This window comes from Palaemon carinicauda, chromosome 41 (assembly GCF_036898095.1).
Source record: "Palaemon carinicauda isolate YSFRI2023 chromosome 41, ASM3689809v2, whole genome shotgun sequence".
Classification (NCBI taxonomy): Eukaryota; Metazoa; Arthropoda; class Malacostraca; order Decapoda; family Palaemonidae; genus Palaemon; species Palaemon carinicauda.
The window spans coordinates 7,607,544-7,634,022 of record NC_090765.1 but is presented as its reverse complement, the minus strand read 5'-3'; the positions used below and the strand labels follow the sequence as shown (position 1 = coordinate 7,634,022).

Here is a 26,479-nt window from a genome sequence, read left to right as displayed (position 1 = left end):
TTTGCGGACTGTGGCCAGACGTAGCATGCATACTGAACATTACACACTACACTCGTATAGGCAAAGTATATGTCTCTCGATTGTGTTTACTTGTGTTTTAAAAAGTACAGCTTGAATCGTTTTATTCTATGATACAAGAATACAATTAGCAGGTAAAAACTTTCAATCAGAAATTATATCACCCTACTATATAGCTATTTTCTACCCCTATCAATTAAGGATTTCCTGTCGGGATCATTAACTCCACTATGCCCTTTCTTGATGACACTGTCGTTAACCCAAGCCAATGGCACCACATCAGACATGTAGGTGTGGGTACATTCAGTAAATAACATTGATTATGATGATCCATGCATCTTTGGAATGACATGTTTCGATCACTTTGTCTTTGAAATCGACACGCTTAATCATGACAGCAGTACTTTGTTCTATTCATCTGAGTTACCTTTAATTACATCCAACAGCAACAAATTAGATTCTTGTAAATACCACATGAAACAAAGACCTCAGTATTCAGGTCATACCTGTCTGCTTGTGGTGACAATCTCAACACTGATTGTTGATATCGATTCTAGGTTGCATTCATTTTGTGTGAAACGTGAGAGTAGATTACTGTTGCCAACACTCGAATCTCCAATTAGCACAACTTTGAATAAGCAATCATATTCATCGTCCCTGTTCCCTGGCGAAAATGACCAAAAGTAAACAAATATACTGTATTTCGGAAATTAAACGGCCACCAATGTCAAGACGAGAATTTTATCACAAATTTTCTGTCTCCATAAACTGGACGGAGGTTTGAAATATAATCAACTAATCTTTTCAGGTCGATTAGAACTGAGACGTCTGAAATATAACCGGATCAGAACAGAGATGTTCCTCACGATCAACTAAGATGGCAGACCATTAGGCCTCTACCTGATTCCCTACTGAGTGTAGAGCATGAAGTTAGTTACCTGTTAAGAGAAATAAAAACAGATAAAACATTTTTAGGGGCTTGAGGCTCATTAAACAAAAACAATGAAAAAATAGAAAAATTACAAATTTGCAAATAATTTGTATTTTTCCTAACACAACCAATTAGTAATTTTTTTTTTTTTTTCACACAAACCCTTATTCATTGTACCATCTTCAGAGTGATAGTCACTAAACGATTGAGACTGCCTTTTCTTATTTTTGTAATGACCTTGTGATTGTAATAAACTGGGAAAAGTTCGACCTTACAACCAAGTACAATCAGCCGCAACGCTTTGCAAGGATTCGGTAACAGAGACAGGCACAATTTCACCAATATTTGCTGCCCTAGGGTGGGATAACTCTTAACCTAACAACTCACTGCCCATTACCTACACTTGGAAAATTAACACTAAGTACTGCCAAATATTGTTTTTACTTGGTTTCTATCACAGTATACTGTAAGTATAGTCATACCTCTTCACGAAAGAATCCGCTTACGAAATTTTCAAGCTGCAAAACGAGATGTCAATATTTTTATGACTCACTTTACAAAAAATGTTTCATTTTAAGAAAAGATATTTGCCAGCCAGGCCAAAAATAAAGTAGTCACCCACTTAAAGGGGTGGAAGAAAATAGGTTTAGACAATAGAAAATGTAGCTGTAGTCTATAATAGGGCTAACTATAATTGTAAGGTACATATGGTACTGTATATTTTGTATTTGTACAGTATTGTACTGTATGTAGAGTATTATTTTCCATTTATTATTACATCATGTAATAACTACTTCATTTACAGATATTAAAAGTTAGTTTAGGTATATTGAATGGTTCAAATGTATTTGGCTGTACAGTATTTCATTCTGGTTATACTGTAGCTTTATTATAAGATTTAATGTGGTGTTTTGTTGAATTTGGAATGAATTAGGCAATTTGCATGTGAAATGTGACAACACGAAAAAATCACTTTACAAAAGTCACTCCAGAACGAATTAATTTTGTGTTGTGAGGCATTACTGTACTGTAGTTTGTAATTAAATAGAGACATATCAGTAAGTGTACAGTACATGTCTGTGTGTACACAACGTACTGGACATGGTAAGGCTACAGTACAATACGTAACACTACTGTACAGTAGTTATTGCCCTGACTGTAACTATAATTTTACCTGGTAGTCGTCATACACTCTCAGTTAAAAACAAAACTGTTGTTCCTATCCAGTAATACTGTATGTCACTTGCTGATATTGTAGTGTATGTTGCTGTAATATATGTACAGTACTATCACTACAGTAAAGCTTAACTGTACTGTAAGTGATCGCTGTTTTCATTCGGACGACTTGAATATTTGACAACTAGCTGCACACATACCCTACATTTACAATAAATAATACTATACATTACTGTAATACTGTACTGCACCATAAACTTAAAGAAAGCTGTTGTTGTACAGAGTTGGACACAGCAGTTTTGACAATTGAATAAATGTCTTTGTTCTTTCCAGAGGAGCAATTCAAACTTAGTCTTTCAAAAGATCTGAAAGACTAAGTTTGAATTGCTCTTCTGAAGAGGAGTGAGAAATTTCTTTTTTTAAGAGGTTGATATTAATCAGCTTGTCCAAAACTGGTACTGTACATGCACTGAATAGCTAATGAGAAAGACCTGTTCTGAAGAAAGAACATCAGTAGAAACAGAGTCTGCCAAGGGGACTGTCATAGCTTGATCCTATTAGGAAAGAATAAAGTCTGCCAGATATTTGGAGCCTTGAGCTTTCCTTTTTTAGGCAATAATATCTCTATGCATAATTGAATACATTCTAAAATTTTAAATGTTCCCAAACAACTAATCTAGACTATGTGAACACACTTATCTTGAATGATTGAATGGGCTGTCAGTAGGGAATAGGAAATCAAAGATGATTTCCCGAAGAGAAACTTCTTTCCTAATATCTTTTTAGTTTCTTTCTCTCTGGTACATTGTACCAGTAAGTGGTATGCGAATCATTGGCAAGTTACACATATGAATGAGGACATATTTTTGCCGAATCTTGGATTTACAAATTAGGATGACATACCTACCTCTATTATTCTTAACAAGCATAATTGATAGAAGTCATATACTCGTACTGTACACAGAGAAATTTCCCAACAAAAGAAAATGCGCCCGGCCAAGGCTTCGTCCTGAAGAAAATTGAAAAATTAGTATGCTGTAGAGAAGTCTGGAATGATTGTTTAGTTTCATTGTATGTTTTAGATGTATCATAATTATCACCCCCTGACATGTGGTATTAATCTTATGATTCAAAGATGAGATACATGGAAAGAAATAAACAGTATATTATCATTAAAATAAATTATTTCCATACTCGCCTTTAATTTTTCCCCCTTCTCCCTTTTCATGAATTATATTCAAATCTGGGTATAGGAGGTTATTACAGCATATGTTGAACCGATATCGTGGTTGGAAATACTCTTTTTGTCTGAGTTTATTCCTTTCACTTACCTAAACAGTTTAAAGTTTTAAAGGTAATTTATGAATGGCAGAGGCAAGGGACAGTAACATTGCCATAGCAAGCAGGACAATGCTCTAGAGACTGACCATATATGCCAGTACATATGATCAGCGCCCAAGCCCCCTCTCCACCCTAGCCTGGGAAGGCCAGACAAAGGCTGCTGATGACTCAACCTATAGGCTCCCCAAACTTCCCATCCTTAGCTCACAAGGAAGATAAGTTGCAGCAACCAAAGGAACTAGCGGGTTTGAGTGGGACTCTAATCCCAGTCTGGCGACCACCGGGCAAGGACGTTCCCAAGAAGCTACAACACCAGGAGTTAGGGTTGATGTAGGCGATGTGGAAAGGGAATAATGGTGTAAAGATATAAAATTTATTTTGTCTTTTTTTTTTTTGAGCTTGTAATACTGGCTTTTCAAAATTAATAGCTTATGATTCAAAGATAAGTTTAGAAATAATTAAACTTTGTGTCAAATCCTGTTTATTTTCAACCATAAAACCCTTAATTTAGGAGTCTTTATTAGCTGAATAATTTTCTGTTCATAGTAATCCAGGGATAATGCATCCTTTAGTTACCCCCATGTCGACATATGTTAGAAAAGAAATCCAGCATTGTCCATATATGGTCGTTATCATCATCATCATATCCTCCTACGCCTATTGACGCAAAGGGCCTCGGTTAGATTTCGCCAGTTGTCTCTATCTTGAGCTTTTAATTTAATACTTCTCCATTCATCATCTACTTCGCAGTTCATAGTCATCAGCCATGTAGGCCTGGGTCTTCCAACCATATATTTATTTTTAAACCATGTTGTACTTTCAGTGAAACTGTAAAAACTTGAAATATCATACAATAAGTGGTCCTGTTGGGGGGGGGGGGGGTTTAATGTCAGTGCAATTTATGCAGTGTTATTTAGGCTTTACTTGAGGAGCTATGCAGAGTTCCTTCACTCCCTACCCAATAAAATATGTAGGGTATGATAATAATCCATGCTATATTTACAGGAATGTGAATTTACTTGTATTTCTGGTTTAATGTAGGTTGGCAATCATAAAGAAGCAGCAGATGCAGCAGCAACTGTTTTGGCAAAACAGCCAGAGCATGAAGTCATGAAAAACAACTTGAAATACTATCTTGCAGAGGGAAATATTAAGCCAGAAACCGTTATTAATCGAGAGTTAAAGGTAAGTTATACCTACTTTAAGTTATTACAGAGAATAATGTTATAATTACTCGAGATGTATAGAAAATAGTCTAAGTCAATTTGCAATCCTGGCAATCAGATGAATATCAGAATTTTAATGAAAATTGAGTATTGAATAATTTTAAATCAAGAATTATCTGTTTAAAAAGCATATGAATATTTCATGAAATGATACTCTACTTAAACTGTGTATTGATTTTATTGAGGTACTAAGAATAAACCATGAAGATGCATAAATAGAACAAAAGTATTGTAGGTACAGTATTCTACTACTGTACAAACCATTGTGCAGTACTGTACTGCCTTTTTGTCAACTTATGAATATTGAAAGATTGTTACTTATCAACAGGATTACGGAAAAAATTATATCCTAGGAAACAATGCCTACAATGATAATGAATATGGAAAAACAATTGACCTTATGGAGAAGAGTCTTACATCATACCACAAAGTTGAAGATGATTGCCGGCATCTTTGCGAAAAACCTTTTGATCAAGGATGGTTCCCGGATTTCATTTCTTCTATTGCAAGTAAGTCAATATTGTATGGCAAATTATTTTTGTTCTTACTTTATGGATGAATGATAAATACAATGAGCATTTTATAGTTTCACGATACTAAATATACTCTTCTTAGATATCTCATATCAAATATTATTCTATCTAGATTGACAAACATTTATTGTAAAAGTATAAATAGAAAATTGTATGTGATTTTGGGAACTACATGTTCGTTTGTGGTGGTTCTTTTGCATTTCATTTATTAATTTGTTTTTGTATATAAACACTTATAATTCAGTCCTACTGTAGTTTACATTTCTATTATATTTATGCACTTCATTTTGTATTGCAATAACTAAAATTTTTATTCACATTTATTCAACATGAATGTATTCCTGTGAAATTTTGGTTTTAAAATATAGATAGACCTATGTTGGGAACAGTATTATGCCTAATATGATGGGTCTACTATTAATCTCTTGTTTGAGTAGTATTATACATTAATTGAATAATTGATTTATTGTGGTGCTTATTTCCCCAGATCATTACACATATACTTTAAGGTGCAAGAGAAGATGTGGTTGGGAACTTGGTAACCTATATGGGGAACCTATAGAGAACTTTTATGCATCTTACTTCAACTATCTTCAGTATTCATATTACCAAGGTGAGATGTATTTTGTGAGATAAAGCTTTTTCAACTGTTATTGGGGGTATGTTATAATATTTGATATATGAACTGGTTTACTAATTCAATTGAAAGGTTTATTAACCCTGGATAGGTACGCTCCTCGGACACCCCTTTAAGGGTATACTCGGACGCGCGCGACCCCGACGCCAAAAAAAATTCTTGAAAAATCAGTTTTTGCAGTAACCTCCTTTTTTCTTTTGCCAAAAAAAAACTTCAATGAATGCTTAAAACAACTGTAAAGATAAATACTACTCATCTGCAGAAAAACTATTTATTATAAATATTTTAAAAAATTAAGTAGAAAAAAAAGACCTTACATAAAAATTCATAAAAAAAAGTTTATACATATATACACAAATCCTTTTAGGAATTGATTCTTGAATGTTTAGGACACATCTTGATGTATTTTGGATGAAGTCAGACCCATGGAGGTGAAGATCTGAAATGAGAAAAAAAGGGTAACTTTTTTTGGCCAAAAAAATTTGTCCAATTCCTTACGGTAACATGACTAAGCAAAAAAATGCAAAACAAATAAAAAGGGGCACTCGCGGAAAAATGCCCAACATTCTAATATACGGCATTTCAGAAAAAAAAAAATTTCAGCCACGTACTAGGCAAACCATCAAGGCACATTTTCCGACAAATAAACATCTAAATGAATCATTACTCTGTGATAGTTCCTTAGTACGTAGTAATTTTGAAAGAAATGGGAAAAAACGAAAAAATGGCAATCACCGGAAAATCGAACACATACCTAGCCTATATATACGCCATATCTGGGTAAAAAAAAAAGATAGGCATGGGTAGCCAGATCATCTAGAAACACTTTCCAACACTAAATAAGTTTTGCGACACTACTTGCCAATTCCTTACGGTAACATGACTAAGTAAAAAAATGCAAAACAAATAAAAAGGGGCACTCGCGGAAAAATGGCTAACATTCTAATATACGGCATTTCAGAAAAAAAAAAATTCAGCCACGTGCTAGGCAAACCATCAAGGCACATTTTCCGACAAATAAACATCTAAATGAATCATTACTCTGTGATAGTTCCTTAGTACGTAGTAATTTTGAAAGAAATGGGAAAAAACGAAAAATTGGCAATCACAGGAATTTCGAACACATACCTATATATACGCCATATCTGGCTAAAAAAAAAGATAGGCATGGGTAGCCAGATCATCTAGAAACACTTTCCAACACTATAAAAATATAAGTTTTGCGACACTACTTGCCAATTCCTTATGGTAACATGACTAAGCAAAAAAATGCAAAACAAATAAAAAGGGGCACTCGCGGAAAAATGCCCAACATTCTAATATACGGCATCTCAGATAAAAAAAAAGACATGCACGTGTTAGCCCAACCATCAAGGCACACTTTCTAACACATAAACATGAAAAAAAAATCAATAATATACGGCAATTCCTTACTACGTAGTAAATTTTTACAAATATTGAAAAAAAAAACAGAAATTGGCAACCCCAGTTAAATACCCAATATACCAATAACTACGTCGTATCTGACAAAAACAAAGTCACGCATGGGTAGCCAGATCATCTACACACACTTTCCAACACTAAAAAAGCAAAAGTTTTACGACACTATTTGGCAATATCTTACGGAAAAATGACTTTGCAAAAAAATGAAAAAAAATGAAAAAGGGGCACTCGCGGTAAAATGCCCATCATTCTAATATACGGCTTCTCAGATAAAAAAAAAGACATGCACGTGTTAGCCCAACCATCAAGGCACACTTTCTAACACATAAACATGAAAAAAAAATCAATAATATACGGCAATTCCTTACTACGTAGTAAATTTTTACAAATATTGAAAAAAAACAGAAATTGGCAACTGCAGTTAAATACCCAATATACCATTAACTACGTCGTATCTGACAAAAACAAAGTCACGCATGGGTAGCCAGATCATCTAGACACACTTTCCAACACTAAAAAAGCAAAAGTTTTACGACACTATTTGGCAATATCTTACGGAAAAATGACTTGGCAAAAAAATGAAAAAAAATGAAAAAGGGGCACTCGCGGTAAAATGGTCCTCGTGGTGATGAACGACATTTTAACTAAAAAAAAAATCATGCACATGGTAGCCAAACAATCCACCAAGACTTTCCACAACTGATAACCTATACAAGTTGCACCATTCTACGACAATTTCATAATACGTAATAACTTTGATAATTATGCAAATTACCTTAGAAGGGTAAACTCGGTCGCGCTCGACCCCGACGCGTCTCAGAAATCGGGGAAGGAGTACAGCTACAGCAATGCACATCTGGACACTACTAGAGCGTGTAGGCGAGACACCTACTGCAGGTCGATCACCCACAAATTCAGTCACGGGGGTGAGTCACGTGAGAAAAACCTCTTTTTTTTTTGACGCTCGGGGTCGCGGACGACCCACCGAACCGTTCCAGGGTTAATTCACTTTGGAGGTAAATTTATAATAGTGTATCACTGGCCTTTATAGATTGCATAAATTCATACGTATTTAGGAAACAACTGAAAACGTGATTTAGTTTAGCTATACAAGTAGTCGTTGGCTTACGACATATGCGACTTTCAAGGTGATGACGTCACAAGTCTATCAGAAAGAGTATGCTAATAGGACTAATATTTCCTTGGAAATAATCTGTTTTCTTGTATATAAATAAACTGATTTATCTTAGGAAATTAGTATTTTCTTTTACTGATAATGTACAGTATTAAATACCCTGTATCAGTAAAAAGTACATTAAGAAAAGTTTTAATATCTGTCGAGTTCATATTATACGTCTGGTGACTATATTACCGGTGGAAAACGACGGGGCAATACAGTGATTTCCATCCAATAGGATAACAATTAGTATTAGTATTGTCATTATCAAAATAACAAGTAACGATTCAAAGTATTTTGTGAGTCTGTATCCGTTATTATGAGTACTACATAGCGTAAATTTGTCTCTATGCTAGTTTTATTCAATCTCTGATATTGATATTTATCTAAAGAAAGTACACTAATAGAATAAATATTTTCTTGAAAATATATTTCCTTTTACATCATGAAAATGAAAATTTTTGCTTGGTAAGAAAGTATTATCTTTTATTTCTTACAAGAAAAGAGAAAAGGGATTTACATATTTTGAAGCCATTCTTTGTAGAGTTTACGTCATGTGTCTTGTGATGTTATATTTGGCGGAAGCGCGCTCGCAAACAGAATGATTTCCTTTTGGTGTGTTACTGAGTAATCATATTACAGTATTCCCATCATCGAAACACTGAGTAACGATATCAAGTGTTTTTGTGGTCTGTATAAGCAGTTATACGAATAGTACTACTTTTCGTAAATTTGAGGAAAAACCAGTCTGGTAACTAATGCTGATGTAATATTCATTATGAAGATATTTTGAATACAAAAAATATATAAACAACGCTATGTGCGTAAAATCGCAGTATGGTAGCGTCATCTTAAAATCAGCTGATGCCTACCGAAAGTAAAACCAAAGTACATGTAATTGTTCAATATTGAAATGCTCCCAAAATTGAAAAATAGCATATAAACATGCTTTAATAAATTATAATTAAACACAAGTTCTAGAGAAATATGAAGGCTTAATAAAGAACTAATATTTAAATACTGTATGAAGCCGTACGCACACACGCATACAGAAAAAGAGAGAGAAAATATTTGTATGATTAATAATAATGGCTTTAAATGAACAATATGAAAACTATGATATCCAGTAAATATTCATCATGAATATATTTTAAATTAATTAAGAAATTATACTAACAAAACGCTGTAAGTATGTGCACATTATCTCGATATGGTAGCAGGACCTTCAGATCAACAGCACAGCTGATCACAACCAAAGGTAAAGAAAAAAGTTGGTAATTGCTGATAGCTAAAATGTTTCCAAAATTGAAAAATACAATACAATGTTGCTTTATTAGAGCATGTGATATCCTATGGAAGAAGAAAATTAAATAATGATATACAGTATGATAATATTGATAAAATATGACTTTGATGTTTGCCTAATAATAATGCAGCTAAATAAATCTACGGAAACTTCAGCTATTTAGTTCGACATACGTCAAGATCGACATACGATGCGTCTCTCAGTCCCTATCTCCGTTGTAAGTCGGCGCCTACATGTATATAGAGTTTATGTTGAAAGATTTTGACACCCTGTACATGAGTTTCTGACCATGAAGATTCTGGTCACTGCCATCCTACAGTTTGGAAACAAATTTTTTTTTCTTTTATGAAACTCCTTTAATGTTCATACTGCTTCTACTCTAAGCTGTGTTGATGTCTATATCAAAATAAAAATTTCCTGTTCCTTCCCCCCCCCCCAACTAATGAGTCAATGACACGACTGTTTACCTCATCCTCAGTTTCATCTCATTGCTGGTGTCTAATAAGACATCCTTATTTTGCCCCATGATACAAATCAAATTTCAGTGGCTCATTTTGGGCTAATAAGTTACAATGCGATTCAAATTTTTCCTGGCTTTCTGTAACGGAAGCATTATACCGGACAGCTGCCGCAGTTTTGTGTTTATGTAGGTCTGTTGAATGCCTCTGGTCTCCAACCATTCCTTGTTCAGTAGCAAGATTTAGTTTTGATAAATTGTTGAAGTTTTGGTTTTAGTTAGAAGAAATTACAGTGATAACTCGTTATACGAGTTTAATCTGTTCCAGGAGCAACCGAGTTTCCCAAGATGCTCATAAACCAAGAACCGAGGCTCTTGGTAGAAGTAACCTGGAAAGGGTCTTACCTTTCTACTGCTGGGAGGATAACGTTGGCTCTCTTGGCTGAGGATGGTTATTCACCTTTGCAATCACATGCTGAGTGGTTGATGACTGCTGATGCAGTAGCGAATGCTAAAGAATAACTGGGTGCTAGCGCATTGGAGAGCCTGGCAATCGCTGTAGTAATGCCGGACACTGGTGTGTCATTGATGAGTGCGGATGAGCAGGAGAGCGTTGACGCATTGACGAGTGTTGCTGCGAAATCGCAAGGTCAAGCGTAACCGTCCGACGAAAGGATGGGTGGTGGGCCAACAATTGACGGTGCCGATTTGCGAATCGTTGGGGAGCGACGCGGTTGATGCGAGGGCGATCGGGGCTTACGAAAAGCCAGTAAAACGTTCTGGTCAACAGCCAGAAGAAATTTGGCCTGTTGTACAGAGATTCGGTGATTGACAAGGTGCATGCCTAAGCGAAGAGGTCTGACAAGTAGGCGAACGCTGAGCAGGTGCTTGACGTTTGGGCAATTGCTGTCGAAAAGGCGATAAATGAACAGATGGATGGTCATGACACTGGCGAGCAGGCGATTTACGAGTCGACTGTTGAGCAGCCAATTTACGATTCGACGGCTGAGCAGGCAATTAACAAGCTGTTGGCTGGGCAGGCGATTCACGAGCTGGTGGTTGGATAGTCTATTCACGAGCTGCAGGTCGGCGGGCGTCTGAACGAACCTGACGAGCAGGTGAACGCTAAGCAAGAGTTTTACGAGACAGAGAATGCTGTACAGGAGCTTGGCGAGCAGGCAAACAAAGTGCAGATGGTCAGCTAACAGCTGCCCGGATGCTTAGGATGAGAAATGTGACCCTTGGAAGGAAGTATATTCTCAGGAGGAGATCGCGAACGATCCCTTGCAGCCGAAGAATGGACCGAAGTTTGTTGGAGAGAAGACGCGACTGTAGAAGCGGGTGAGGATCGGGAACCAGAAGAGGCATGCTGGGCAGGTTCCTCCGAAGAGGAAAGCTGCAGATATGAAGATCCGAAGAGACGTCTCATCACCAAGGTGAAGGGGCACCCCGAAGGTGCAGCGGAGGATGAGCACGGCAAGTTCTCCTGCCAAGATGACGACGTCATTCAGCAACCGGTGGATCAGCAAGCTGACTGTTAGCAGGCCTCCAAAGAGGAGTCTCTATGAGTGCTCCTTCATGCGAATGAGACGGGAAAACTCACAGGAGTGACATTCCTTGGACTTTGCTCTATCCCCCCAAAGGATGTTCATCAGGCGGAGAAGCGCAGTCCTTGGCGGAGGCGGAAGAAGCTGAAACAGGGTCTGCTGGCAGGGCAGTAGATGAGACCTCTGAAACCACCGCATCGACCAAGGTCAGGGGGTCGACATCTGACACTGACAATCGTGCAGCTCAATATCTCAGTGAAGTAACTGCAACAGAGCTTCCTTGGAGGCAAGGCCAGGCAAACGCAATGAAGGCCAAACCTGTAACAAGGGAGAAAGAGACATGGCTTCCCTCGGGGGAAGAGCAGGGGGCCACCTCACTAGGGAAAGCAGCACAGACTCGAGGACCAAGGTTGACTGGGGTTTAATCGGTCTATGCTACTGCTCGACGGCTCCCTGGAGGAAGCCGTTCGAGTAGAAGCTTCGGAAGGGGGTCGGGAAATGGAAGAAGCAGCCTTGGGAAGGAGAAAAGTCCCTCTTAGCCTTCTTCTTCAGCCAACGCCCATACCTTTTCCACTGGGAGGCAGACCAATCCAAGCATTCATCACTAATATCATCGCAGCATTGACCTCTGCATACAGGACAAAGGCAGTAAGGATCGGTTTCCACCGTATACGTGAAGGTACTGCAGGTGCGGCCCTCCAAATCAGTGCAGGTACGCATGGCCGGTAGCAAGAACTCAGCCCACACACACTGAAAAAATAAAAAGACAAAAACAGATAAATGGCAGTCCAAAATAATGGAGAGGAGGAAGAGTAGCAACAACCATTCTCCACCCAAGCCAAAAGCAAAAAGAAGCACAGTCACATGTGTGTAAGTGAGAGGGGTAGCTGGCTACCCACCCCTGTTAACTAGCAGGATGAGTAGGTAACCCTCGCTAAATTCTAAGGGTTCGTCCTTTCAGCTTCGCTGAAAATAATACCCCTATAAGTAGTGTTGCTTTGTATTCCAGTTACGAAACAAACAACCATTTGGATCATTCAATACTTAACCTAACCATTAATAAACTGTAAATGAAATGTATAATTAGAAGAGATAGTACAGTAATGCAATAATAAATGGAAAATACAGTAACAAAAATGTGGAACTTTATCTTTGGAGTGAGGTCATGTCCGAAAGCGAAGGGACAGAGGAGGATGAAAAATGGTAGAAAACATCAATACTTTACTTTATGAAACACATTAATAAATGGCAGAAAACATTAACACTTAACTCTACGAATCATTAACAAATGGCAGAAAATATTAACACTTAACTTTACGATAAACTTTAAATTCATTTTTTGTTTTTTTACCTTTTTCCAATTTTGTATTTTATTTACTGTACTTTCCGTTTTGTATTTTCTAAATTTGATAATTTTTTTCCATCACTTCCACTCTTTTTGGATCACTTTGAGCCTTCTCTTGGCCTACTAGTATTGAAAGCCTCTTTCATAAATAACTTTCCAATTAAGCTTGTTAATGCCTGCTTCTTAAAATATTCCTGAAATTACTCAGGTAAACGTAATTACACTGGCCAAGAATATGACTTGTGTAAACCTTTTCTGGGTGTCTCTTCTACAAGAGCAGCCATTTTATGGTAGCCAGCTAGACTGTCCTTAATTTCTGCCGTTGTTAGTCGGTCATCCTCCTCCTTGTCGCTGCTAGAGAACTGTTCATGAACGACGTTAAGTTGCATGACCTCCAACTTCTTCAGGTTATCCGTCGTAAGCTCCTCTCAGTGTTCCTCAAGAAGCTCATTAATGTCATCCTCATCGACTTCCAGACCCATGGACACACCGAGTCTAATGATCACGGCAACATTGACTTGAGCAACAGGTTCAGGATCGTTAACTTTTTCGGCTTTGGCTTGAGCTTGGCCTACGTGAAAGCCTTTGAAATCTTGTGTGGAGATGGCATCAGGCCACAGATTTTTCCATAGAGTTCAAGGTGCACCTTGAAACCTTCCACCAAGCTGTATCGATGAGTCCGAGCCATCCTCTAAAATTCATGCAGGGTGAGGTTTTTGCTGTCAGTGATTACGAAATATCTCTTGAAGAGATATTTAATATAATCAAGACATATTTCGTATAGAGCTTCTTAAAGTATAAAATCACTTGCTGGTCCATGGGCTGGAGGAGAGGGGTGGTGTAAGGTGGAAGATAGAGAACCTTGATGAATGAAAAATCAGCAAGGATATCTTCCTCAAGGCCAGAAGGGTGAGCAGGCACCACCAACAGCAACAGGCATTTCAGAGAGAGGCACTTCTCATCCAAATAATTTTTCACAGTTCGGACTAAACAAGAATTTACCCACATTGTGAACAACCGTTTTGTTACCCAGGCTTTTGCATTAGCCCTCCACATCACCGAAAGCTTCTCCTTTAGCACACTGTGGGCATTAAAGGCTCGAGGAGTCTTGGAGTGATACACCAGCAGGGGTTTCACCTTACAATCTCCACTGGTGTTTGCACAGAATGCAAAGGTAAGCCTGTCCTTCATAGGCTTTTGCCTGGGTAGCTTCTTTTCTTCTGCCGTGATGTATGTCTGACGAGGTATTTTCTATCAAAAAATGCTCAGTTTTGTCACAGTTGAAGACTTACTAGAGATGGCATCAGGCCACAGATTTTTCCATAGAGTTCAAGGTGCACCTTGAAACCTTCCACCAAGCTGTATCGATGAGTCCGAGCCATCCTCTAAAATTCATGCAGGGTGAGGTTTTTGCTGTCAGTGATTACGAAATATCTCTTGAAGAGATATTTAATATAATCAAGACATATTTCGTATAGAGCTTCTTAAAGTATAAAATCACTTGCTGGTCCATGGGCTGGAGGAGAGGGGTGGTGTAAGGTGGAAGATAGAGAACCTTGATGAATGAAAAATCAGCAAGGATATCTTCCTCAAGGCCAGAAGGGTGAGCAGGCACCACCAACAGCAACAGGCATTTCAGAGAGAGGCACTTCTCATCCAAATAATTTTTCACAGTTCGGACTAAACAAGAATTTACCCACATTGTGAACAACCGTTTTGTTACCCAGGCTTTTGCATTAGCCCTCCACATCACCGAAAGCTTCTCCTTTAGCACACTGTGGGCATTAAAGGCTCGAGGAGTCTTGGAGTGATACACCAGCAGGGGTTTCACCTTACAATCTCCACTGGTGTTTGCACAGAATGCAAAGGTAAGCCTGTCCTTCATAGGCTTTTGCCTGGGTAGCTTCTTTTCTTCTGCCGTGATGTATGTCTGACGAGGTATTTTCTATCAAAAAATGCTCAGTTTTGTCACAGTTGAAGACTTACTAGAGATGGCATCAGGCCACAGATTTTTCCATAGAGTTCAAGGTGCACCTTGAAACCTTCCACCAAGCTGTATCGATGAGTCCGAGCCATCCTCTAAAATTCATGCAGGGTGAGGTTTTTGCTGTCAGTGATTACGAAATATCTCTTGAAGAGATATTTAATATAATCAAGACATATTTCGTATAGAGCTTCTTAAAGTATAAAATCACTTGCTGGTCCATGGGCTGGAGGAGAGGGGTGGTGTAAGGTGGAAGATAGAGAACCTTGATGAATGAAAAATCAGCAAGGATATCTTCCTCAAGGCCAGAAGGGTGAGCAGGCACCACCAACAGCAACAGGCATTTCAGAGAGAGGCACTTCTCATCCAAATAATTTTTCACAGTTCGGACTAAACAAGAATTTACCCACATTGTGAACAACCGTTTTGTTACCCAGGCTTTTGCATTAGCCCTCCACATCACCGAAAGCTTCTCTTTTAGCACACTGTGGGCATTAAAGGCTCGAGGAGTCTTGGAGTGATACACCAGCAGGGGTTTCACCTTACAATCTCCACTGGTGTTTGCACAGAATGCAAAGGTAAGCCTGTCCTTCATAGGCTTTTGCCTGGGTAGCTTCTTTTCTTCTGCCGTGATGTATGTCTGACGAGGTATTTTCTATCAAAAAATGCTCAGTTTTGTCACAGTTGAAGACTTACTAGAGATGGCATCAGGCCACAGATTTTTCCATAGAGTTCAAGGTGCACCTTGAAACCTTCCACCAAGCTGTATCGATGAGTCCGAGCCATCCTCTAAAATTCATGCAGGGTGAGGTTTTTGCTGTCAGTGATTACGAAATATCTCTTGAAGAGATATTTAATATAATCAAGACATATTTCGTATAGAGCTTCTTAAAGTATAAAATCACTTGCTGGTCCATGGGCTGGAGGAGAGGGGTGGTGTAAGGTGGAAGATAGAGAACCTTGATGAATGAAAAATCAGCAAGGATATCTTCCTCAAGGCCAGAAGGGTGAGCAGGCACCACCAACAGCAACAGGCATTTCAGAGAGAGGCACTTCTCATCCAAATAATTTTTCACAGTTCGGACTAAACAAGAATTTACCCACATTGTGAACAACCGTTTTGTTACCCAGGCTTTTGCATTAGCCCTCCACATCACCGAAAGCTTCTCCTTTAGCACACTGTGGGCATTAAAGGCTCGAGGAGTCTTGGAGTGATACACCAGCAGGGGTTTCACCTTACAATCTCCACTGGTGTTTGCACAGTATGCAAAGGTAAGCCTGTCCTTCATAGGCTTTTGCCTGGGTAGCTTCTTTTCTTCTGCCGTGATGTATGTCTGACGAGGTATTTTCTATCAAAAAATGCTCAGTTTTGTCACAGTTGAAGACTTACTAGGGACTGTAGCCTTCCTGGAAAGTCAACTTGTCAAACCTTTTAACAAAGGGGCCTGCTTTAATGTCCCTTCTCCTGCGTCATTTTTTACCTGAGCACACACCATATCACTGAAAATGATGCTGGCCCTCTGGCAAATATCATCCCAGTGATCATGTCACCACTGATTTCCATATCCTTAATCCAAACAAGCAGCATTCTCTCCATCTCGTCATGGATGTGGCTCCTCTTGCTGAAAAAACAAGTCATGCCCTTAGAAGGTGTTGCTGCTTTGATGGCTTCCTTCTGTAAGGATGGTTCCTATCATAGACGGATTTTGGTCATGTTCCTTAGCGATCACACTTAACCACATGCCAGCCTCATACTTCTTGATTATCTCAAGCTTCGTCTCCATAGAAAGCATCCTCTTCTCCTTTCCCTACACATCAGCAACTTTCTTGGGACCCATGGCTAATAAAGTACAGTACAAGTTAAATATCGCAACACGATACAGTTCAGTAATACAGGAAAGTGAAATCACCAACACCAATTCAATGTGAACAATAGCGCTACTGAAATGAAATGATCGAGGGTCGCTGATACATAGAAGCATGATGAGATACTGTACAGTAGATGCTGACCAATAGTAGAGAAAGATCGTATGGCGGTAACTAGCATCAGAATAGGGATATAACCAATGGGAGCACAGGAGGATGGTGGCGAGTTTACGGCTGGTGGCCCGTAAATTTAAAAAATAGTATCGGCAGTTGGGCGAATCTTGCACCCTACCTCGTTTCGTAGCAATATGAGTCGAAAAAATCTTTGAATCTTGTTTTGCAGCATGAAATTTTTGTATGCAGAAGCTTTCTTATCAAGAGGTAGTTGCAGCTGAAATTTCATTTGAATTATACTTTTATTTCTCTCAGTGAGAAAGTTCAAGGATTTGTTTATTGTACTGTATAAGACTTTAGTTTTTAAAGGTGTTTAGTGGGTATAGAATTAGAATCTAACTTAGAAACCAGTGTGATTAGGAGTTTCCTTGGGGTCAGGATTGGTTACTTTTTTAACTAACCTCGAATGGTGGTTACATTTATTACTTTAGAATGTTATTTTCTCATATCCCATATCTTTCCTTCATTATTCCACCTTCCATCAAAATGTGGGATTCAGCAATATGAATATCAAGGGTTTTTCATGTCTCATAAAAATAAAAAAATTTAATGAAAGAATTTTTAATTTTTATATTTCCCTGATCATATATATCTCGTCCACCTCGATTAGTGATGTCAAGATACTATTGACCTGCTTTGTGGCTTCAAGAACGAGAAATAAAAAGCAAAAGGTAAATGGTTCCGACATTGACTAGTTAGTTGCCATCGGGTGCCTGATGGTACGATGGTTCCCCGAGGGGAATGCATTTTGTAAGGGGAGAGAATGGGAATATTTGTTTAGGCGGTATTCGTTGACACAGCTTCGAGTAGAAGCAATATAGTTATGGTGGGTATAAAAGTAGAAAAAAATATCATTAAAATTGTTTTTATCCATTTAAGATTACTTTTAGTACTGTATAATACAGAAATGATAAGATGAACTGTAATTTACCTCTTAGCAACTTTGACAAAATGTAGCAGTCAATCAGTTCTGTAAGACATGCTTGCTAGGAAAGTACAGGTTCTAGGGAAAAATTTGCTTTATTTTAAACCAAGTGGATTTTAAAATGTTGTAAAGTTGAATTTTATTAGAATTAGGAAATTATTTCTAGAAAACTGACATTTAAATACATTTCCAGGTGTCCTTTTACCATTAAAATATCAGATTTTTTAACTAAAAGGCAGAATTTTATAGTATATATTATATCTATAATTTCATATTGAATTTTTCAGAGGGTTTGTATGCAAAGGCAGCTGAGGCTATAGCATCTGCTCTTGTGTTAGATCCAAAGGATGAATCTCAACTTAGTAATAAGGAATTCTACTTGAAAGGAGAGGTGACTGAAGACATGTTTATACCAAGACAGGTAAGATTTGCATTTGTGCGCATGTCAGGTAAAATCTGGATTCTTGAGAATTTAGCAGAAACTGTAGATTACAAAATTGTTTCCATGAACCTTCCCTGTTCCTGTTGCTTTTACACAGTGATAGATTATCATTGTTTTAAAACTTGTGAGAAGTAAGTTCCTTGAAGGGAAAGTGTTTCAAGTTCAAGTGCTAATGGAATTTTTTTTTTAGTTCAAGGGTAAATCCTGCAAAAACTAGGCAATTGCCGAAGAATTGGTATTGTTACTCCATATTTAAAAGCGTTTTTGGTAACTCAATTCCAGCTGATTACTGCCCAATTTCCATAACTCCCACATTATCTAAAGTTTTCGGAAAATCTTTTTGCAAAGCGTCTAAATAGTTTTGCTGAAGGTAATCATCTGTTCCCTAGTTTGCAATTTGGCTTTCACATAGGCCTTGGTGCATGTGATGCCCTTCTTACAATCTCCGATGGTGTACAGAAATTCCTTGGTTGTGGTCAGGATGTTCATAAAGTTGGCCTTGATTTTAGTGCTGCTTTTGACTATGTTAATCATGAGGCCCTTGTTTTCAAACTCAAACAGTTGGGAGTGGGTGGGTCTTTTCTTAGTATCATTATTGAATTTTTAAGTAATAGATTGCAAAGAGTTGTTGATAGGCACCAGAGTGAGTATGGGGAACGTGATATATGGTGTTCCTCAGGGTAGTATTCTTGGCCCATTACTTTACATAATATGTACACATGACATGTTGTTTGGCATAGAAAATAAGCTCATTGCATATGGAGGTATATGCTACTCTGCATCAATTCCATCTCCTGAATCTCTTGATAGAATTTAGCTAAAATTAGTGCATGGTGCAAATTATGGGGGCATGAAGTTGAATCTTACCAAAATTCAAAGTATGATTGTAAGTAGGTCGAGGACAGTGGCTCCTCCACATCTGGATCTTGGTATAGATAATGTTCCTTGGGTAGTTATTTTTTAAAGAGCCCATCAGTAGGCCGAAAATAGACAAGTGTAAGTGATGAAGAAATATGTTATTTTCATTAGTAAAATAAATTTTTGAATATACTTACCCGATGATCATGTAGCTGTCAACTCTGTTGCCCGACAGAAATCTACGGTCGGGATACGCCAGCGATCGCTATACAGGTGGGGGTGTACACAACAGCGCCATCTGTGAGCAGGTACTCAAGTACTTCTTGTCAACAAGAACTCAATTTTCTCCTCGGTCCACTGGTTCTCTATGGGGAGGAAGGGCGGGTCCTTAAATTCATGATCATCGGGTAAGTATATTCAAAAATTTATTTTACTAATGAAAATGACATTTTTCAATATTAATCTTACCCGATGATCATGTAGCTGATTCACACCCAGGGTGGTGGGTGGAGACCAGCATACATGTTAACAAAGAAGCTAAGTATCCCGTATTTCATTTTATTAGTTATTCAAAAATAACATAAAATAAATAAGTACCTGGTAAGGAAGACGACTTGAACCATAACTCTGCCTTTATTAAGTACGTCTTCCTTACTGAGCGTAGCGGTCCTCTTAGGATGCTGAACGACTCCTAGGTGCTGAAGTATAAAGGGCTGCAACCCATACTAAAGGACCTCATCACAACCTCTAACCTCGGCGCTTCTCAAGAAAGAATTGACCACCCGCCAAATCAACAAGGATGCGGAAGGCTTCTTAGCCGACCGTACAACCCCTAAAAAGTATTCAAGAGAAAGGTTAAAAAGGTTATGGGATTATGGGAATGTAGTGGCTGAGCCCTCACCTACTACTGCACTCGCTGCTACGAATGGTCCCAGGGTGTAGCAGTTCTCGTAAAGAGACTGGACATCTTTGAGATAGAATGATGCGAACACTGACTTGCTTCTCCAATAGGTTGCATCCATAACACTCTGCAGAGAACGGTTCTGTTTGAAGGCCACTGAAGTAGCCACAGCTCTCACTTCATGTGTCCTTACCTTCAGCAAAGCAAGGTCTTCTTCCTTCAGATGAGAATGTGCTTCCCTAATCAGAAGCCTGATGTAGTAAGAAACTGAGTTCTTAGACATTGGAAGAGAAGGCTTCTTGATAGCACACCATAAGGCTTCTGATTTTCCTCGTAAAGGTTTTGACCTTTTAGATAGTACCTAAGAGCTCTAACTGGGCAAAGTACTCTCTCCAGTTTGTTCCCCACCAAGTTGGACAGGCTTGGGATCTCGAACGACTTAGGCCAAGGACGTGAAGGAAGCTCGTTTTTAGCAAAAAACCGAGCTGCAAGGAACATGTAGCCGTTTCAGATGTGAAAACTATGTTCCTGCTGAAGGCGTGGATCTCACTTACTCTTTTAGCTGTTGCCAAGCACACGAGGAAAAGAGTTTTTAATGTGAGGTCCTTAAAAGAGGCTGATTGGAGAGGTTCAAATCTTGATGACATAAGGAACCTTAGGACCACGTCTAGATTCCAGCCTGGAGTGGACAACCGACGTTCCTTTGAGGTCTCAAAAGACCTAAGGAGGTCCTGTAGATCTTTGTTGGTGGAAAGATCCAAGCCTCTGTGGCGGAAACCGCTGCCAACATACTTCTGTAACCCTTGATCGTAGGAGCTGAAAGGGATCTTACGTTCCTTAGATGTAACAGGAAGTCAGCAATCTGGGTTACAGTGGTACTGGTTGAGGAAACTGCATTGGCCTTGCACCAGCTTCGGAAGACTTCCCATTTAGACTGATAGACTCTGAGAGTGGATGTCCTCCTTGCTCTGGCAATCGCTCTGGCTGCCTCCTTCGAAAAGCCTCTAGCTCTTGAGAGTCTTTCGATAGTCTGAAGGCAGTCAGACGAAGAGCGTGGAGGTTTGGGTGAACCTTCTTTACGTGAGGTTGACGTAGAAGGTCCACTCTTAGAGGAAGAGTCCTGGGAATGTCGACCAGCCATTGCAGTACCTCTGTGAACCATTCTCTCGCGGGCCAGAGGGGAGCAACCAACGTCAGCCGTGTCCCTTTGTGAGAGGCGAACTTCTGAAGTACCCTGTTGACAATCTTGAACGGCGGGAATGCATACAGGTCGAGATGGGACCAATCCAGCAGAAAAGCATCCACGTGAACTGCTGCTGGGTCTGGAATCGGAGAACAATACAACGGGAGCCTCTAGGTCATCGAGGTAGCGTACAGATCTATGGTTGGCTGACCCCACAGGGCCCAAAGTCTGCTGCAAACATTCTTGTGAAGGGTCCACTCTGTGGGGATGACCTGACCCTTCCGGCTGAGGCGATCTGCCATGACATTCATATCGCCCTGAATGAACCTCGTTACCAGCGTGAGCTTTCGATCTTTTGACCAGAAGAGGAGGTCCCTTGCGATCTCGAACAACTTCCTCGAATGAGTCCCTCCCTGCTTGGAGATGTAAGCCAAGGCTGTGGTGTTGTCGGAGTTCACCTCCACCACCTTGTTTAGCTGGAGGGACTTGAAGTTTATCAAGGCCAGATGAACCGCCAACAACTCCTTGCAATTGATGTGAAGTGTCCTTTGCTCCTGATTCCATGTTCCCGAGCATTCCTGTCCGTCCAATGTCGCACCCCAGCCCGTGTCTGATGCGTCCGAGAAGAGACGGCGGTCGGGGTTCTGAACAGCCAAAGGTAGACCTTCCTTGAGAAGAAAGCTGTTCTTCCACCACGTTAGAGTAGACCTCATCTCTTCGGAAACAGGAACTGAGACCGTCTCTAGCGTCATGTCCTTTATCCAGTGAGCAGCTAGATGATACTGAAGGGGGCGGAGGTGGAGTCTCCCTAACTCGATGAACAGGGCCAGCGATGAAAGTGTCCCTGTTAGACTCATCCACTGCCTGACTGAGCATCGGTTCCTTCTCAGCATGCTCTGGATGCATTCTAGGGCTTGGTTGATCCTTGGGGCCGACGGAAAAGCCCGAAAAGCTCGACTCTGAATCTCCATACCCAGGTAGACAATGGTCTGGGATGGGACGAGCTGGGACTTCTCTAAATTGACCAGGAGGCCCAGTTCCTTGGTCAGATCCATAGTCCATCTGAGATTCTCCAGACAGCGACGACTTGTGGGAGCTCTTAAAAGCCAGTCGTCTGACGGAGCCGGACACAAGATCATGGTACTGCTGCACAGTCTGTGAACTGTCAACCATGGGGAAGCGAGGAAGTACAGCGACAACCCGAAACTGTCTAGACTGTCTGGGTAGTACAGACAACTCCTTATCGGGTTGCTGAGGTTGCCGCACTGCGTCCAACAAGTCACCTCTGCTGGTTGTTGAACGTCTTCCCAGTGACACACTGACTCCGTAAAAAAATCCTCTATCAAGGACTAAGCTTGGACTGCATGTCTTGCAACAAAGCTCAAGGTCTATGGGAGCAGGTGTGGCAACAGACGGGGTTAGCGACTGAAGCGGAACCATTTACCCTCCCTGGAAGCATGTTATGCATAAATAAAAGTCCATAGGAGGCTAAGCAGCTTAAGGCTCCTCTCCAAATGACAGAGTCCTCAAGGGAATATCAGAAGGAGGGAGAACAGCACTTTCTCATCTACAGGAACCATATCCGAGAAAAGCTAAGTTCTCTCAGTGAGGGTTACACTGGTGCAAAAGCAGCAGACCAGAAGGCAACGTTATGAAACTGCTTGACAGTCTGTGAACTGTCAAAAACTGAACTGTCAACCACAACAGGAGCGTGAGGACATACAGCACTGGTGTATAAGTAGCAGACCAGAAGGCAACGTCATGTAACTGCATGACAGTTTGTGAGTTGGCAACAACCAAAGTTGTGTGGGGAAGCCTCAACTCCTGCCTGACTAGTTTGCTGCTGGCGAGTGGCGGTAACCACAGTGTGTTGCGGAGGCTGACACACCGTGTCAAAACACGGCAGCTTGTGGTAGCTCCCGCACGGCAACGGAGTGCTCTGTGTGTGGGAGTCATCATACATCTGGCAGGGTTGACTGTGCATGGGTGGAGGAGCTCTCACAACAAGAGTGTGAGAGCAGGAAGCCATGCCGGGCGCACAACCGTGGGAGGTGTAGGCCCACGGGTGCATCGTCAACCTTCTCCGCAGTCGGAGTGTGGGAGCTGGCAACAACAAAAGCAGAGTGCTGGTGCATGGGAGGGGCTGCGGTGGGTTGAGGAGCATGCGGTATGGTATGCAGAGCATGCTGTAAGGTATGCAGAGCATGCTGTAAGGTATGCAGAGCATGCTGTATGCAGAGCATGCTGTATAAGGAATGCAGAGCATGCTGCATGGGCTGCGGAGAAAGCCGCATAGTGCTGGAACCCAGCAGCTCTACAGAACCTTCCCACTGCTGATGCGGTAGCTCACGCATGTTAGCAGATGGTGCAGCAAGAACATGCGTCTGGCAGGGTGGACTGCGCATCGGTGGTGGAGCTCTCACAGGTGGAGGGTGGGAGCAGGCAGCCGCAGTATCTGCTGAGCGCACAACCTCGGCGGGTTGTAGGTTAACAGGCTGCATTGTCAACCTTCCAGCATGATACTCCTGCATGAAGGAGCAAGCTGAGACTGTATAGTCTGCAGCATGGACCACTAGGGTCTATGAAAGACAACAACAAACGGAGCTACTGTCCGTTGTGACTGAGGGTCTAAAACAGCTGGTGCGGCAACAGACGGAGTTACTGCCTGTTGCGGTACCACCTAGCCTCTCTTAGGAGGTGTGCAGTTGTCGTACTGCAGCGAGTCCGAACTGACCCAGTGGCTACACCTAGGCCGTTGGACTTGCGCGGAAGGGACCGACTTGCACTTAAAAGCTGCAAGATTTGGTCCATGGTTTCTGCGAGAAACCTCTTCCGCAGACGAGGAATAAATGGGCTCTCTCGTCTTTGTGTGGGTGGGGTGATCACGTCGGCAACGTGTGTAGATACACCCGAAACCACAGAGGGAAACGTCTGTTCGTCGATCAAGGCCTGAGGAACCCATAAGTCCTTCGACATTACTTCTCCCCTGGGCTTGGGAGCTTGTAAGAGGTATCGGACTAGGTGAACAACTGGCACGAACAGACGAACCCTCGAACGCAACACTGTAACACTTTGCGCATAACACTTTATCACTTTTGATTTTCTGTTTGCACTTATTTCACTGAACTCGAAACTTTAAGCGGTTTGTACCTGAAACACGCAATCCTATCCTTCATTAAAAGGTAGTAATTGCGAAAACAGTATTACAATGTAACAGAAAAACATAATGAAAGATAAAGAATTCAGTGGCTGGAAAAGAGACTAAACACTAGATCAAATAAACTACGTTTAAAATCTCTCACCGCATAAAGCCTGGGAACAAGAATAAAACTCTAGAAACGTTTTACCTTCTTCCCCTATATCGACTAGGGAGAAGAGCAAAAAAACGAGAACAACGTTACCCGTTTGAACGAAACGTTTATCCTCCTCTCTCTCCCTCCGTCTCTATCTCTCTCTCTCTCTCTCTTGATTTAGAACCTGAGAGATGAGCCCAATTATATATATTGTTAAAACATATTATTTGTTAAAGGAAAAAAACTGAAAGGTTTCCCAAATAAAAAGTTCCTTTATAGAATTAAAACCATTTAAGCTAAGAAAGAATGAACGAAACGCTAGAATTGGTTTACTCTTACTGCAACGTGAAACCGTGAAATACTCTCTCTCTATCGTAACGATAGAGTGTAAGTTGAACGTTCTGAACGTCAACAACTGCGGAGACTAAACAAAACGTTAGTTCAACTTTGAAAACAGTACGAGACTTATCAAAGAAATTCTTTCAAAAACATTAAAATTAAAATAGCATAAATTCTTAACAGGAAAAACGATATGACGAGCTCAATGTTAATTAACTTCAGTTCCAAGTAAGGACCGCCTACTATTAGGAAAGGTCGCATATAAACAAACATAAAAAAAATAATTTTTATAAGTTTATAATAAAAGGAAAGTTAATCGAAGAGGCCTATAAATGGCGGAGAGTTATAAAATAAAAAAAAAAAAATAAAAAATAAAAAATGAAAGAGTGTCTATACTCTCTTCGACACCAACACTTCCGTCTAAGGGAAGGGTCGGCCATTTAAAAGTGAAAGAGAGTCCATACTCTCTTCGTCACCATAATTAAATCAAATTAATTCCAAAAGCTTGCTAAGCTAATGATAAAGCTTCCTGAATAGCGAAGGCTAAACTCTAGAGCAAATACATCACCAAATCGTGAACAATAACTCCAGAATCAACAGCGTATCCAAGTAGGTCTAGCCGGAGGCACGACAGAGGAAAAATTGAGTTCTTGTTGACAAGAAGTACTTGAGTACCTGCTCACAGATGGCGCTGTTGTGTACACCCCCACCTGTATAGCGATCGCTGGCGTATCCCGACCGTAGATTTCTGTCGGGCAACAGAGTTGACAGCTACATGATCATCGGGTAAGATTAATATTGAAAATGGTGAAATTAAGAAAGTACAAAACAAAGTAAAAAAAAAAATATTAAAAAAAATTAGAAAAAGGCAAAAATGAAAAGAATTTAATTTAGATTTTTTTGTAAAGTCAAGTGTTAATGCTTTCAGCCATTTCTTAATGTTTCATGAAGTTAAATGTTAATTTTTTCTGCCATTTGCTAATGTGTTTTGTAACGTTAAGTGTTCATGTTTTCTGCTACTTGTTGATGTTTTTTGCTGTTTGTCCTCCTCTGCCGCCACTTCGACATCGCCTCATTCAAAAGACATGGTTCCACTTTTTCATTATTTTCCAATTATTGCACTACTGAATGTTCCAATAATACTTTATTTACCGATATTAATGGTTAGGTTAGGTACTAAATGATCCAAATGGTTGTATTTCATAGTGATTAGTACATTACAGTATACCCTGTACCTTTATTATAAAATGTAATTTAATGTTTTTGTAGGGCTTGGAACGAATTAGGCAATTTACATGTAATATATGACATATAAATGAAAAAAATCACGATACGCTAGCTACTCCGGAAAAAATTAATTTTCTATCTAGAGGCATT

At 39.9% G+C, this 26,479-nt stretch overlaps 1 protein-coding gene across 2 annotated transcripts in view; it reads left to right on the top strand.

Annotated features, from left to right (window-relative positions):
* The window catches only part of LOC137632303 (prolyl 3-hydroxylase 1-like), a 254,231-nt gene that overhangs the window by 52,971 nt on the left and 174,781 nt on the right, over nt 1-26,479 (top strand). For both annotated transcript variants that reach the window (XM_068364219.1, XM_068364218.1), the window contains exons 3-6: nt 4,508-4,651; nt 5,021-5,201; nt 5,713-5,838; nt 18,374-18,507. In XM_068364219.1, the coding sequence (XP_068220320.1) occupies nt 4,508-4,651; nt 5,021-5,201; nt 5,713-5,838; nt 18,374-18,507 (585 nt within the window). The remainder of the gene's footprint in view (nt 1-4,507; nt 4,652-5,020; nt 5,202-5,712; nt 5,839-18,373; nt 18,508-26,479) is intronic.